The sequence below is a fragment of the Chamaea fasciata genome, unplaced genomic scaffold (assembly GCF_029207755.1).
Source record: "Chamaea fasciata isolate MVZ Bird 193981 ecotype frontalis unplaced genomic scaffold, bChaFas1.0.hap1 SCAF_7, whole genome shotgun sequence".
In the NCBI taxonomy this organism is placed as follows: Eukaryota; Metazoa; Chordata; class Aves; order Passeriformes; family Sylviidae; genus Chamaea; species Chamaea fasciata.
Genome location: NW_027094092.1, coordinates 25,934,436 through 25,948,828, shown reverse-complemented (window position 1 = coordinate 25,948,828; position 14,393 = coordinate 25,934,436). Strand labels below are relative to the sequence as shown.

At 40.2% G+C, this 14,393-nt stretch overlaps 1 protein-coding gene across 1 annotated transcript in view; it reads right to left on the bottom strand.

The window, feature by feature from the left end:
- LOC136291884 (cytosolic phospholipase A2 beta-like) overlaps positions 1 to 14,393 on the bottom strand; it is a 68,559-nt gene that overhangs the window by 29,909 nt on the left and 24,257 nt on the right. The window contains exon 10 of the mRNA XM_066186976.1: positions 974 to 1,166. Coding sequence (XP_066043073.1) covers positions 974 to 1,166 — 193 coding nt within the window. The remainder of the gene's footprint in view (positions 1 to 973; positions 1,167 to 14,393) is intronic.

The following is a 14,393-nucleotide window of genomic DNA, read 5'->3' as shown; positions in this document are numbered from 1 at the left end:
GATACAAATTTTATCCAGAAACTACATGACATTCACAATTTATTTTATTTGCCTGAATATTTTTAATCTATCCCTTATGCCATCCCTTCAAGATACTGATATTTTTCTAATCTTTAACTTTGCCTGCAAATATTACCATGGCACAATTAATGATATCTACAGGCTGTAGCATGCAACATTGTTTCTCACTGTATTTTAACCCCATAAATGCCCATATTTCTTTTATTTGTTGCAAAATTTGATGAAGGGTTTGATACATAAAGAATGATTATCTGTAAATAATTCATGCCTTGCATTCAGACACCATGTTCATTATTTTTTTAATATATATATGAGAAAAGAATTTTCAGCTAATAGTTCTGTTGAGTTATACTAAAACCCACCAGTTAAAATCTCTGAATGGAACTTACTATTAGAAAACTCAAGTCCAGACATGAAATACTTCCAGTAGAATTGCAAATGCTGTAAACATCACCTTAAAAATAGCTAGATCTAACAAGCCAAAGAGCTCATTAGATGTCTCCCCTGCAGCTAAAGTAATATAGATTATGCTTTGTTGCTAGATAAAGCAGTTGGTTCTTTTCATCTGGGGCAAGCAATGAACATGTGCTATTCAGAAAAGAGCATGCAGGAGGGCTAAAGCACTTTCATTTTACAGGAGGTAAAGTCTTCAAGACCAGCCTCCTCTTCCTTCACGGACTTCACTCCGGCACGTACACCACATTATAAAAGCAAAATGCCCCATTTTCTGTGTGTTCTCACTGAAGCTCGCTTACATATTAGTTACTGTGAGGTAAAAGAGGAGAGCGGTCAGCCTGCAAAGTTCAGGATGCCCCTGCCACACCACAGCAGCCTCTGCATCCCAGCAGATGCACAGAGGAAGGAGTTTTCTCGGGACAGCTGGAGCAGAGAGGCCCAAGAGCAAGGTTGACATAAAATGTCACAGCGGAGCGCAGGGCTGCCACTCTCTTACCTTGGCTGGTGGGCTCCCCATGGCACGAAAGATGGCGGCAGCGACCGAAACGCCAATTTGGTTAACAGATCTGTCAGCTGACAAACACACCGGCAGCTTGTTGTGCTGAAATAACCTGAAGGACACATATAATTTATACAGGCGCCGAGCTCCACCCTCTGCCTCCTCTGTGTGGAGGAGAGCCTGCCTACATCTGAGAGGGAAAGATCTGCACTGTCAGAGGTCAGCAGAAAGGCTGACACTTTTATTATTTCTCAGGATTTGCTACTGACCCAACATCCTCCCACAGGTTTTTGGGTTGATTCTGACATGTTCAGAAAGTCTTCCTTCACTCCCATCTCTTCATGTATCTAGTCAGCAGATTAATTTTCAGTAGCTTTTAAGTTCTTCCACAAAATACTCCACAAAAAAAAAAAAAAAAAAAAAAAAAAAAAAAAAAGAAAATAGGGAAGAAATGGAAAACCAAATCTCACCTATTACAGTGTCTGGTGGGAGACCAACCCACTTCCAAGCACTCTTTTCAACTTTTCCTACAATATGGACTCAATATATTCCCAATACATGACTGGTAATCTTTCTGACAACCGGTAAATCATGGCTTCTCAACTGGAAGTACCTACCGGCTGATCACCTGGCCAAGGCAGAGATGCTGGTGAAATTGAGATGAATATTTGCAGAGAAAGGGAAAGCTGCCTTTTGGGCCTTTTGGGCCTTTCCCCTCTACCTGCTTCCTATCTGAATATGATAGCTTGACATTTCCCAGCTTTCCATCCTGTTCTCCCATCAACTTGCTGTTGACAGTGCTGGGTCCTAAGGCACCCCCTGAAGAAGCAGAGGCATGGCTTCCTCCACTTCCTTCTTCCATGCCTACTGTGTCCTGCTGACAGGGTGCCTGTCAGGACATTGCTCCAGGCAATTTGCTCTGTCTGTACCTTAATCCACACTTGCAATTTCATGGTGTACAGACCCATACTTGGAAAATGCCTGGAGGCCACCATAAGTTTTCAGTAAGGTATGTTCTTACTGGGGCACAGAAGTACCAGATAGGATCAAGCCTCACAAAACAGCCAGTGGACACCTTAAGCTGAAGGAGAATGTCAAGAGTTAATTTTCATCAAATAGTACTTATAAATTTTGCTTTTGACAAGAGAAGAAAGAAATAATTATGACCACAATAGTCGTTTGGGAAAATAGGTTTAGCTGAAATCTTTGGCTTCAGATTTTTAATTAAACTCAGGTATGCACTGTGGATCATCCACTTTGTAAAATACTGTCCACAAAAAACTGCCACCAGTTAAAATCAGTTTTAGGCAGATGCTCCTGGGCTTTTGCAATGACAACCCATCACTCAAATTGACATTTCACAGGCTCTGCTGTGGCCGGAAAGGCAGCCACCATGCTCACCACCAGTGAGGACTAGATGCACTAGGTTGAAATCTTTGAAATACTAAAAAGAAAGATATATCAAATAAAAGTCTGGTGTTTACATGCAGCAAATCAAAGGGCAGTTACAAAACTCATGGAAAAATCAACTAAAACTCATTTGAAAGCAATGTAGAGTTCAGACCAATTAACTATGCAAGCCTGCAGGACTCCTGCAGTAACACTGTTTTAACAGCCTCACTTGGGCATTTTTAGAGGACAATTCAGACTGCAGTGCACACACTCATCTTCCTGCTTCCATGGACACAGGAGTCTGTAACATCTCATCTCCAGAAATGAGGGAAAAGAGCAGAGAACAAAGGAAAAAAGTTCTTATTCAGAGAGGAATAAGAGGAATAACTCTTGGTTTTCCACTTTTGTATTGCTGTTGCAGCTTTAATCAGACATTCTGTTGCTACACTGAACTGAGACACCAAAGTAGTACATTGAGAAATTTACCTCCTAAAGAGAAGGCAAGTGGAAAATCAGCCAGAGAAGAATGAACTCCACTCAAAGAGTGGTATGTGTACCTGGAAACAGAGCAACACATTAAAAACAGAACAGCTGCAGCAGGGAGACCCATGTCTTAATGGAACAGGAAAGAAGAAAAAATCTCCCAGAATGCTTTCAAATCAAGGCACAAAAGTTATTTTGGAGAGCTGTGGAACTAATTTTTCCAATAACCCTTCCAAGAACTTCATGTTTCCAGCAAATCAGCATGGCCAAAATACATAAAAGGTTTTGTGTTTCTTGTCAACAAGCATGCTGACAACTACTACATCCATTTCCTCCTGGACACCACGGCTTGCTGCAGACATAAAAAATGTACAGCATGGGGAAAGTAAGACAAAGTCAACTGTGTAAGGAAGGAAGGACAAAACTAAAAGGTTAAACCTGAACCAAAGAGGGCATAGCAGAATATGTTAGTGAACTAGATAATAACCAGACAATAATTTCAAGGTGGTACAGAAAGTCTTCCCCCTCCCTTTTTTAGAGGGAGAACATGGTCATGCTAGGCTTATACTAGTGGAGGTAGACTCAGAAAAGAGGATACTGTCCCTGCAGCATCAGATTGTAAAAGACTGTTCAGGAGACAAAGAGAAGAGATATTCTAGAAAGATTTTACTTGTTAATTAGGACAGTCTCATTCCACATTTGTGACTGAATCTTACTTCTGTTCCAAACTATTAAGAAAGTACATGGAGAAAAGGGGGCGGGGAGGGGGGGGATTGGGGTGGAGAGATAAAATGACATATCAAGTTACACTGAGGTTAAACTGTTTCATACACTACCTGCTGGCATTTGGGTAATGCACACAAGAGACTGTGTGAAACAAAATCAGAATGAAAAGAATGCAAGCCCATGCTGCAAGCTCAGCATGAAAGAAATAAAAATCAATCAATATAGTGTTCAGCTACATGCAATTTACCCAGTGGGCTACTCACTAACTGCCCCTTGCAGGAAGCTACTGAGCCGCCAAAAAACAACCGGTAGAGTGGCAGCAACTCCAAATGATTGTGAACTGGACTGTGCTACTGGTGGCATAAACTGAAAAGCTAACAGGGACAGAACCTACAAAAGATAAAGAAGTCTCATTTAGGGGAGATCATTATTTGCCCCAGCAGCGGCACTGCAAAATTTCAAACTCAGCTTTGGTGTACAAAAACTGCCCTCACTGAAAGCACTGTCTTCATAGTCCTTCTGTCCTTCCCCCCTAGGTCCCAACAGCTTCATGAGGAAGGATGGCAGTTACCAAAGCACTCTCTTATAAATAAAAACCACACATAATTTTGTTTGAGAAAAGTTTTTCATTCATTCCATAAAAAGAGGAAAGTGATGGGTCTTTCCAGGGCTAGATGCAGCCACACCACTGAGTAGGTGGAGGTGGAAGACTGTGTATTTTGCGATGTATTGTTTTGCTAGACAAAGACAATGGGAGATAACAGTCACTTTCTGTTTGCCTCCGAAGTCAGTCTGTAGCTTGTTCAGCTCAGTGGCTAGGTTAGGGAAATTATATAGTTATCTAAGAAAATAAATGTGCATAGTCAAATTCAAAGCAATTTTTTTAAATGTTCTCAGAAATTGAGAAAAAAAAGTAATTTTTTCCTTTGCTCATCCTCAAAATATTTTTCCATATTTGTTTTCTTTAACCACTGTAAAAAAATAACCCAAACAACGACAAAACTTTATTAAAGTCTATGTCAATTTTTCAATTCAAAATTACCATATGAAACTAGAAGCTATAAAGCAAGCTTCAGAAATGCCTCATTTAGGACATGTAGCATTCAGTTTTGAAATAAAAGCTTTCTCATTTTTCATTGTTTCCCCCTTGCCCCATTCTGAGCAAACAACACAGACAATCTGATCTTTGAATACTTATTATTTCAGATCTTTGAATACTTTTCAAACAACCATTTTCAGTACCTGCTGTTAATTAGAACAAAATACCAGGTTGTCTATCTGAGCAGCAATCAGGTGATAACATTTGTAAATGAACTGTCCTTCTGGCTATCAAGACCTATCCCTGTTTCAGAAAAGTAAAAGGTGTTATATCCTCTTACCTATCTCCTGAACCACTGTTATCTTAAACAAAGACATCATACAGTAAATCAAGTATCACTGGCTCTTTTTCCTGGCCAGAGTAAGAGAGCTACTAATTTTCTTAGGTGTTTTGCAGGTGTGGTTGTAAATATGGCAAGATAGTGATCTTTGCAGCTTCACGATGGGAGGAAGCTGGTTATTACTTACTTGGGGTATCTGAGGACTGCAGTGTTACCTTTCCAAGACACGTCAATGTAAAGCCACACATTGAAACCTACTGTGTTTATGTTTAGAAATTGTTCCTTTATTTTAAACCAAGTGACTGCTGACCATCTAATTGAAATAATAATTGAGTAAGATACTTCAATGTCATTCCACTCAAGCCAGTTTCTCAAACCTTTATCTTTAGATCTTATTCAAATAGTCTGACACTGATGTCAGTATAAAGTTGCTTGTGCAAAAACCTCAGAAGAGTTAGGTAAGTATTACACTTCACCACCTGGCTGACAGGAACACTTGACTTATGGTTATGGTATTCAGCTTCAAATTATCAAGAGAAGGGTTTCTTTCTTAGTTGCCACCTACCTCTCATATTTATTTTATGGTCACTTTTTTAGAATCAAGAGAGTAACTCTTGCTTTCTTTTATTGTTTTTCACTCTCACCACAAGTTCTTTAGGGCAGGATCTACTAAGGACATGTTTGCTACTGGAAGTTATTATACTGGGCAAGAGTAATTAAAAAACAGAGGTTGCAGCGATTGTATGACACATACAGCAGCATTTCCTTTCTGTTTCTGTCCAATCCTCTTTCAACCCTGGATGTGGGTTTTTTCAAGGTCCACCTTTATCTGAGCACAGCCCTTAGATGTTGGCTGAGAAACAAATAAAAGATATACAATAATTTATTTCAAATAATATGGAAGTCATTAAGGGTTCAACTAATGCATTCCTCCCAATAACTTACTGTGTAAGTAGCCTTTCAAAAACAGCAAGACTAAAGCAGTAGCAGGCATCCTCACTGTGCTATTCTGTAGGTTTGTATGGCCAATGGGTAGGCTTCTTAAATGAAGCTAGCATCAGTCAACCTACATTCTGGCCTAGCTAATCTGGAAGATTTTAGTGAAATGTAAATGCAAGAAAACCACTGAACTGAGCACAGAGGCAAGGCAAAGAAATATAGAAACAGCCAATTCAGGGAGAACTGAATGCATTCAAGTATATCACCAGTAGCTCTGGAAATACCTGCAAAGTGTGCCTTTATAGCAGGCACACTGATCACTAAGAACAAGTGGATACTGACAGAGAGTCCTTGGTAAATATCTGAAAGTGCTCAAGTCTTGAAAATACCTAATGGCAAAATTTCATGTTGCAGCAGGAAATCTAAGGGCCAGTTGTTGGTAGAACAGGAGGTTTTGCTCCAGTCCAACTCCCAAGCTTGGAAAGCCCTGCTCCTACTTCACAGTACTGTCTCTGGAACTCTTCTGGCGTAATGTAAAATTGTTACACTCATTTGAGAAGCTGAAGCAACAGAAAACTACTCTTCTCCTTTTCCTGAGGAACTTCCAGGGCTGCCCTTCTGTAGTGGCATGCGGCCATTACCTCAGCTTGAGCTCAGTAGTGGGAGTCTGACCACGGACAAACAGCACTATCCAGAACAGCTGAAATGAGTATCAGAGGTGGAAAACACATCAGACAATTCAGTGCACATTCCTGCAAGCGGATCATTACAGTCCACTGATTCCACTACGAGAAAGTCACGGGACTTTTCACCTCTTTATAGGTGTCTTGTAATGTTATTGAAAGATTGTCAAATTACAAAACTGAATTTTTTCCGTTCTTCACTGATGTCCTTTTTTTAGTACAAAAAACTCTAGACATCAACCAAGCTATATGAACAATTTAAAACAGAAAAAACAGAGTTTGACTTACTCATTAGAGTTATTATAAGCCTTGCAAGCTTATTTACAGCAATTAAGAGCCCTGTGACTCACTTCTGGTGGATTATAACTTCGGACAGTAGAAGACAACTTCAGGGGTTCTTTAGAAGATTGGAATACAAAAGTTCCTTCTGTATTGATGTTTATCCCTCTAGAAAATATTTCTGATGAGAAAAATTTCTCACTCAGGTGTGTGTCTCTTCTTCCACTCATCTTGTACCATTTCTGTGACAAAAAGAAGTCAAAGTTTTCCTAATAGAGCAACCGGGAATTTGCCTTGCTGAAAGCACTCTCAGCTTAATTCCAGTGGTACGAAAGCAGCTTTCTGCCACCTGCTCCCCTTAAGGCAGCAGAGAAGGCAGACTAGTGTGAGCAGAGAGCCTGGCACTCAAAACACAGTGAGCATCTCAGCTGGTCTCAGGAAAGCTGCTCTAACTTATGCCAAGGTAGAGTCATCCACAGAGCCTGATATTATCTCTGAATGTGTCTGTGTATGCATATTAGGTCAGGGTTAATTCCTCTGTTTCATAAAACATGACACTTGCGTAACACTGCAATTTTAAATGCTTTTGGTCTAGTAGTAAAAATATTTTTACAGGCACAGATCCTTTTTAACCTCTTAACTTATATAATACCTTGGGAATCCTGAAGCTCTGAAGATTTTTAGAAAGTGCTTCTTGAAACCTGATAACCTAGAATAGAAAATCATACCAAAGCCAAGAGAAATGCATAGCCTTCAGCATCTCAAGGAAATAGGGTGTTTTTAACTATAGGCCTCCCACATTCATGGTCTATGTGGCAGGTAAGACATGATATGACCAACAAGAGAAAAAAATTTTGTGTGGGTCATGAAAAGCATTGAATTTGTTCAGAGCAGAACATTAAATTAGGCTACCTATGCTGCCTGATTTGGCAGAGTATTCCAGACCTATGTGGCAAAGGCCCAAAATTAGATCTCAAGGACCTATCCAGGAAGAGTCTGAGCTGGGGGAGATGTATTCACTCAGAGACTCTAGCTTCCAGGGGCAGAGATCTGATGGAAGACAAGATTTCAGATGATCACCTCTCCCATAAACAGTTCCAGGAAGCTCACCCACACACAGCCTGCCAACGCAGCAGAGCACAAACCACTGTTGGCGCCTTCCCCACAACATGCACAATTTGTACTCTGCAACCCTTCCCCATGCAATAGACACATTGCAAAGTGGCAAAGACCCTTGCTTTGTATGATTAAAATCCACTAATTGTTGGTCTTCCCTACTGTGTAGTTACACACATACTGAATGCATTTGTCAGCCAAGTACTAGCAAGCAAACGATGAACCACAAAAAGGTAAAACGTCCTGCACCAGTGCTGGGAACTTTAATGCTCATCCCACAGAGGAAATCACATTGGCATACCTCCTCTAAAAGATTTCACTCCCTTATATAAAAAAGATTTTGAAACATTTTTGGGTTGATGGCTGAGCTGACATGCCAGGACCTTGCCTACACAGCAGCCCCCTGGGCATGCTGGGAGCTTCACAGCTAAGGGATCTAGGAAGCTGGAAGCAAAGGAATTGACCAACAGCCTAAGAACATCTAATGGGCATCTCATTCACCTGCTGACCAGCCTAGGGGGTAGCCCCTGGTAAGTGGGAGAAGCCAGCAGTGTCCTGTCATCACAGAATGATGGGTAGCCAGAGGAACAGGCCAGGTGGGTCAGCAAGGTGTACAAAAGCATGACAACTTTCCAAGCAGGTTTCCATGAAGCAGGAGAACCAGCCAACCCAGCAATACAGAATCCAATCAACATTTTTAAACAGAGAAGTGTTGCATCAGAAAATGCATGATCAGCTCTGTTCATCAGACACCGCTTCCTCACGTACACTAAAACTGGGAATGGGAAGTTATCTGACTGTTGATAACACACCACATATTTCCTCCTCCTCCTCAGACCTGATACACAAACAGCTGACAACATGGACAGATATGTGGAGCATGGAATGCCTTGTGCAACAACTTGCTTACAGTAAAAAGAGGAGAGAGGAAAGATGATTTAAAATGGTAACGTACCCCCTGCTCTTTGACTCTGTCATAAATCCTTTGTACATCTCAGCTAAGTTCATGAGAAATTTGTTGTGTGAAACGAAGGTAGCAACAGCCAGTTCACCTGAGATCACAGAAACTGCTGCAAGTCAGAGTAAAGACAAACTAATATTATGAAGAAAAAAAAAAAGATTCTGTTGTTGTAGAATACACCTTTCATTTATGAACACAAACACTGTATACCAACACTCTCAATGTTCAGAGAAATTCAGTGTATTCCCCATCAAGTGTCTGTACTGGGGAGGGCATCAGTTTACCCAAGGTCCAGAGAGCATCAAAAGGTCCACTAGCCATGGCATGGATCAGAAATGCGTCCCACCCTCTGAATTAATACTTCAAGACGCTTCTTGTTCCACATAGGACTTTGTTTAACCTTATGTGGCTCTGAATCAAATTAAATGAATAGTTGCATTACATTATTACAGATGCAGCTAAATGCTCTTCACTTGTCCCAAGCAAAACATCCTTCCTCTCTGGGGGGAATAACCAGGGAGTCAGAAAGTTAATTAATGGTTTCACATGGCACCAGGGACAGTCTGTAAGTAGCAGTGAGCAGGACAGCTTAATTTTCATTCAATATACTCATGTACTAGGAAGTATATATTAATAACTCCAACAGAAGGTACTATGGTCTCCATTGCAAAACCAAGAAACAAAGATACTGTAAACAATTTGATACTTTCCTAAATAGGAGCAAATCTTAACAGCTATTAACAACCCTTTCAGCCCCAACATTTGAAAGAAGAAATGTCCAGGTGAATCCATGTCAATCCATTTCATCCTCTAGTGACAGAAGTATCTATTTGACATCTTAATTCTAGTTCTGGTCATGATCATTTGATCATCACTTCCTTCCTTCTGATATACGTAGTCATTGCCATTATGTGGACTGTCCGTGTCAGGACAGGGTTTAATGAAAAACATTCTAACAACAGAGCTTTTGGGGGTCTTTATTGCTAGCTGTGTAGAGTTCAGCACAAGTAAAATCCTCATCCCTTACACTCTGTCTCCTGTCCCTCACCAGTCCAGATTGTTGAGGGGAGCTAGTCAAAATTCAGCCAGTCAAAAAACAACCCACAGTAAAATGCTGAAAGTTCAAAGCCATGTCTTTGCTGTTGGAAAAGATGTGCCAAAAAGATTAAGAGACATCTTCCTGATCTGCAGCTACTACTAATTCACTACTAGGTCTTGTGCTTAGACAATTCCAGCTTTTCTGCTATCCATTTACTAGTTAACATATGCATTTAAAAAGCCAAAAGCTTTGATCTTCTCTGACACTTGCACACATTCCTCTCCAGAACAGTCTAATTGATATTAATAGGATAATTCACAGGTAAACTGCCACCTCAGGTGCACCAGTACTTGATAAACTGGATCACAACCAAACAAAGGAATATGCACAAAACATCAGCCCATTTTCCCCTCTCTGCTCCCTGTGAAAACCAAATGTAGCGCAGTTTTTCATGGGTTTGATTATTGTTAAACTCCTGTTCCTTTATTTCTATTTTTTTGTACATATTGGTGTTTGTGTTGGTGTTCATGCATTCGATTTAGACTACAGATCTTTTTTGGACCAAGGTCTATAGCTTATCTGGGAACTTCTATCACTTAACAAATCACTTCTCTCTTGACTTTTCACAGTGCCACAGTATCATAAATGTCAATAAATTCTATTTCTGATCTTGAAACCTGTGTTAAAGCTAAACTGTGTATCTTCCCTCCTACACCATCCTTTCACATGGTGACCCCTGACTTTTCTCAGCCTCCACACCACATTTCCCCCCCACATGATAACTAAATTTAAATCAAAACTGGATCATTCTCTTTTATGTGTAACTCAATCAAACATGACAAACTTAATTCAGGCATTACTGTGAAAAATATATACACTGGGTAGGTCCAACTAAATATTCATAGATGTCTTTTGTTTTAAAAATCTCTTTTTCTTCCGTATTCAAGATTTTTCCTTATATATCAAACATATTTTAGAAACCTGTAGTTGACCTATATCCAGAGGCAGTGATAGTCTCTCTGATTCATAAAAAGCTTCAGATGAAGAGACAAGCTGTTACCATTACTCCAAGAAGACTTGCTTTTAAACCTAACAGTGTTAGAAACTAACACTGAAATGCCCTTGGCACTGATATACAGTGCACCTCTTCCAAAAAATATGAAGTACAACAGCTTCCCAGATAATACCTTGCACAAGACAACCCATAAAAATTTCCTCAGAAGGAGCCTTGGTTCCAGGGCCTGAGGTTCATAAAACCACAAGGGGAAGAAACACCCATCCTTCCCCTGTTTCACAGCTTTCTTCCCTGAGCAAACATTTTGAAGGCAGTTCCTGGAGACAAACCTTGAATGATTTCCTAAGCCAGTTTCCATTTCTTATTGGCATTCCTATAGTAGAGGCACCAACCCCTCATTTGCATCTCATCTGTGTCAGAGGGTTTCAGTCTTTCCTGTTTATAGTTTATATACCATCATGGCAGCAATGCCATTAGGATAATTATAGTTACGTTAGGACTCCCCTGCACACTACCAGGAGACGCTTTAGTGTCTTAGATAATGAGGTCAGCAATTTCCAAGATTTGCAGCACAAGGACAAATTGTTTTGGCAGTATGCCCAACTTACTCCCAAGTTTGATCTACCACCTTCCCCTACAGGAGACCCCCATCTGCTCTTCTGCATTACTGTTTATACCTTCTGCCTTAGGCTCTTTTTCCTCCAGGATGAACCATACCATATTTTACCCTCTTCAAAGGCTCCCATACTGAAGGCCACCACCAGCACAGAGGCCAATGGAAAATTCTTCCAGTTAAGATAATCACAGAAGCAAGAGTGAGGGGGAAATAGGAGAAATCATAGGACAAACTGATATCTGAGAAAGTTTTTCTAAATAAACATCAGTGGAATATACTTCTAAGCTGGTTTTACATTGCAAGTATCAAGAGGAACACAAAACAATCTGCTATTCACAAATGTACACAACAAATGGGCCCACAAACACTGTTCCAAACTCACCCCGTTGCATTGTTGCTGCCTTTGCAAGGAACAGGACATCTCACCTCTACTGCAGCTTGTGAGATCTGACAGTCCATGTTTTCTTTAGCATTTAAACTCAAGTCACATTCAAAGCCAGACCAACACAGCTAATTCCTCAGCTCATACCATTGCACTGAAATTCATACTGAGGCACCTGAATTTTCAGAGCACCGTGCTTTGTAGACCTAATAATCATAAATATGATTTGACTGTGCATCTTAATTGAAGATACGGCTCTCAAAACAGACATGTTACAAGTGAATTCCTGGTCCAAACAGAGCTGGTAGCAAAACTATCACTAAGAAATAGCCATCTTAAAACAGCGCTATCACTCTCACCATCTCCACAGAGAGTAAGCTACATACAAAGCATTGCACCTACCTAATGTGATAACCAGCAGGACAAAGCACTGTGCACTCTCCATGGGTGTTAAGCCATTGCCAGACATATCTACTTCCTATAAAACAATAATGCAACCTACGCGGACTACCGGGGTGTTAGCACAGGGCCTGCTACTCCAGGCTGGCTTACCACTCACAGAAGAAACAGTGCACACCAACACTTAGCACTGCATGAGACTTTGGAGCCTTTTGACACACCCTGAGCCAGATATCATCTGCTTGGCCAAGGCTTGTACTGTATGTGTACACAACTGTTTTTTTTACTGTTGCTATAGCTGTATATTATGAAACTCCTTAAAAACGCAACACATCAGGATTTGGCACAGGTCTCTTGAGCAGGTGTGTTGTGCAATGCATTCTTCAGAACTAGCAGGGATTAAACAGCATTTTGTGGGTCCCAGGAGATGCAGTTTATATTGCTCTGAGCACCGTAAGGCCAGGTTCCGTCTATTCTGCAGAGCCAAAGGCTGTTGCAAATTCAGATGCACAAAGACAGAAGCAGAAAGGAAGAACTTAGACTGAAGTTTAGGATGAGTCCAGCACACATGAATTTTTAAATTTCTAACTTGCAACAATTTAAAATAAAGCTTTCTATACAAGAATGTTCCAAAATGCAGACATCTGGAGAAAAAGTGCTTCTGGGCTAAAAATTTTCTGACATATTCTGGGAAGGTAAAGGAAGCTGAGAAAGAGATGTTTTGAGTAAAATATCTTCCTAAAACTCTCTCACTGTGAAGCTTTTGTGACCTTGTCACTTTTGCTCAAGTGTCTCCTTAGATAATACCACATGGTTGGGATACTTTGAAATCTTGGAGTTGTTAGGCTTTATTGCTAGAGGGTTTGGTGCCTTAAAACACAGTGACACCACGTGGCCAATCGCTTAGGATGGAAAGAACGTGCCAATGGAAAGGGCAGTGTTCAATTTTCTCATTTTTCTTTGGTTTTATTGAAGTTGTCTTAGGCATGCTTGAAACTATATTAACTAGTGAGAGTAAGTTAGGTTAGAATCTTTATCTGAACAGGTAAACAAAGCCAAAGACAATGACCATTTCGGATTTCAGCATGTGTCCAAAAGTCCAAAGTTTGCAAAATTGTCCAGTAAAACCTACCTGTAAGTTCAGCAAGTAAATACCCATAAGAACAGTGTGCATGTATGTCAAAACATCGGATTCACTTGGCAAATGCAAGCAACTCGTAGAACTATGACTCAACGTTCTCAGAAAAGCACATCTGGAAGTTGCACCTAAATATCTATGGTTTAATTCTGCAGTAGTATCACAAAAACCTGTAATTAATTTTGAAAATGGAGAAACATTTTCCTTGCTCTCATGGCTTATTTTTCTTCCAAATAGACACAGATACCCCCACTTATTTTTACAGATATTTCTGTGCTAAGTATTTGAAGTCACAAGTGGGAATATTGCTGCTAGGAATGTTCTCAGTAGGTTTGTTATCACTCTGCATTATATAATATGGTGACTGATGTGATGAAGCATCTCTCCCTAGCACAGTCCTTTTCCCCAAATGAGGCAGTGCACATTGGAGAGGTTCAGCTTATGACAAATGGTAAGAATGGGTAGATCTCTTTGAAAGATAGACATACACACAGGCAGGCAAATAAGCAGATGAAAACTGAATACAGAATATTCCTCAAACAGAAATAGAATAATTTATTAATGAGCTCTTCACAGGGAATATATTCATTCAGTAGTAATATCAAAAATGAATGTTCATTAAGAAATGTGTATTTTGAGGCAGTGGTCAGAAGACCTTGCTCTCAGGAGCAGAAAGGAAGTAAAAACACAACAGTATGACTCCCAGTTGCACAGGCTTTGTTTTGCAAAGTCAGTGTGCTATCAATGTTGCCTTTTTTACTGATTAGTTAGATAACATGCTGGCGTCATTTTTTCCATTCTGTATTGAACTCCTGGTGAGCAATTTATGTCAATACTATCACAGTGCATCTGAATGTAAATTAAATAGGT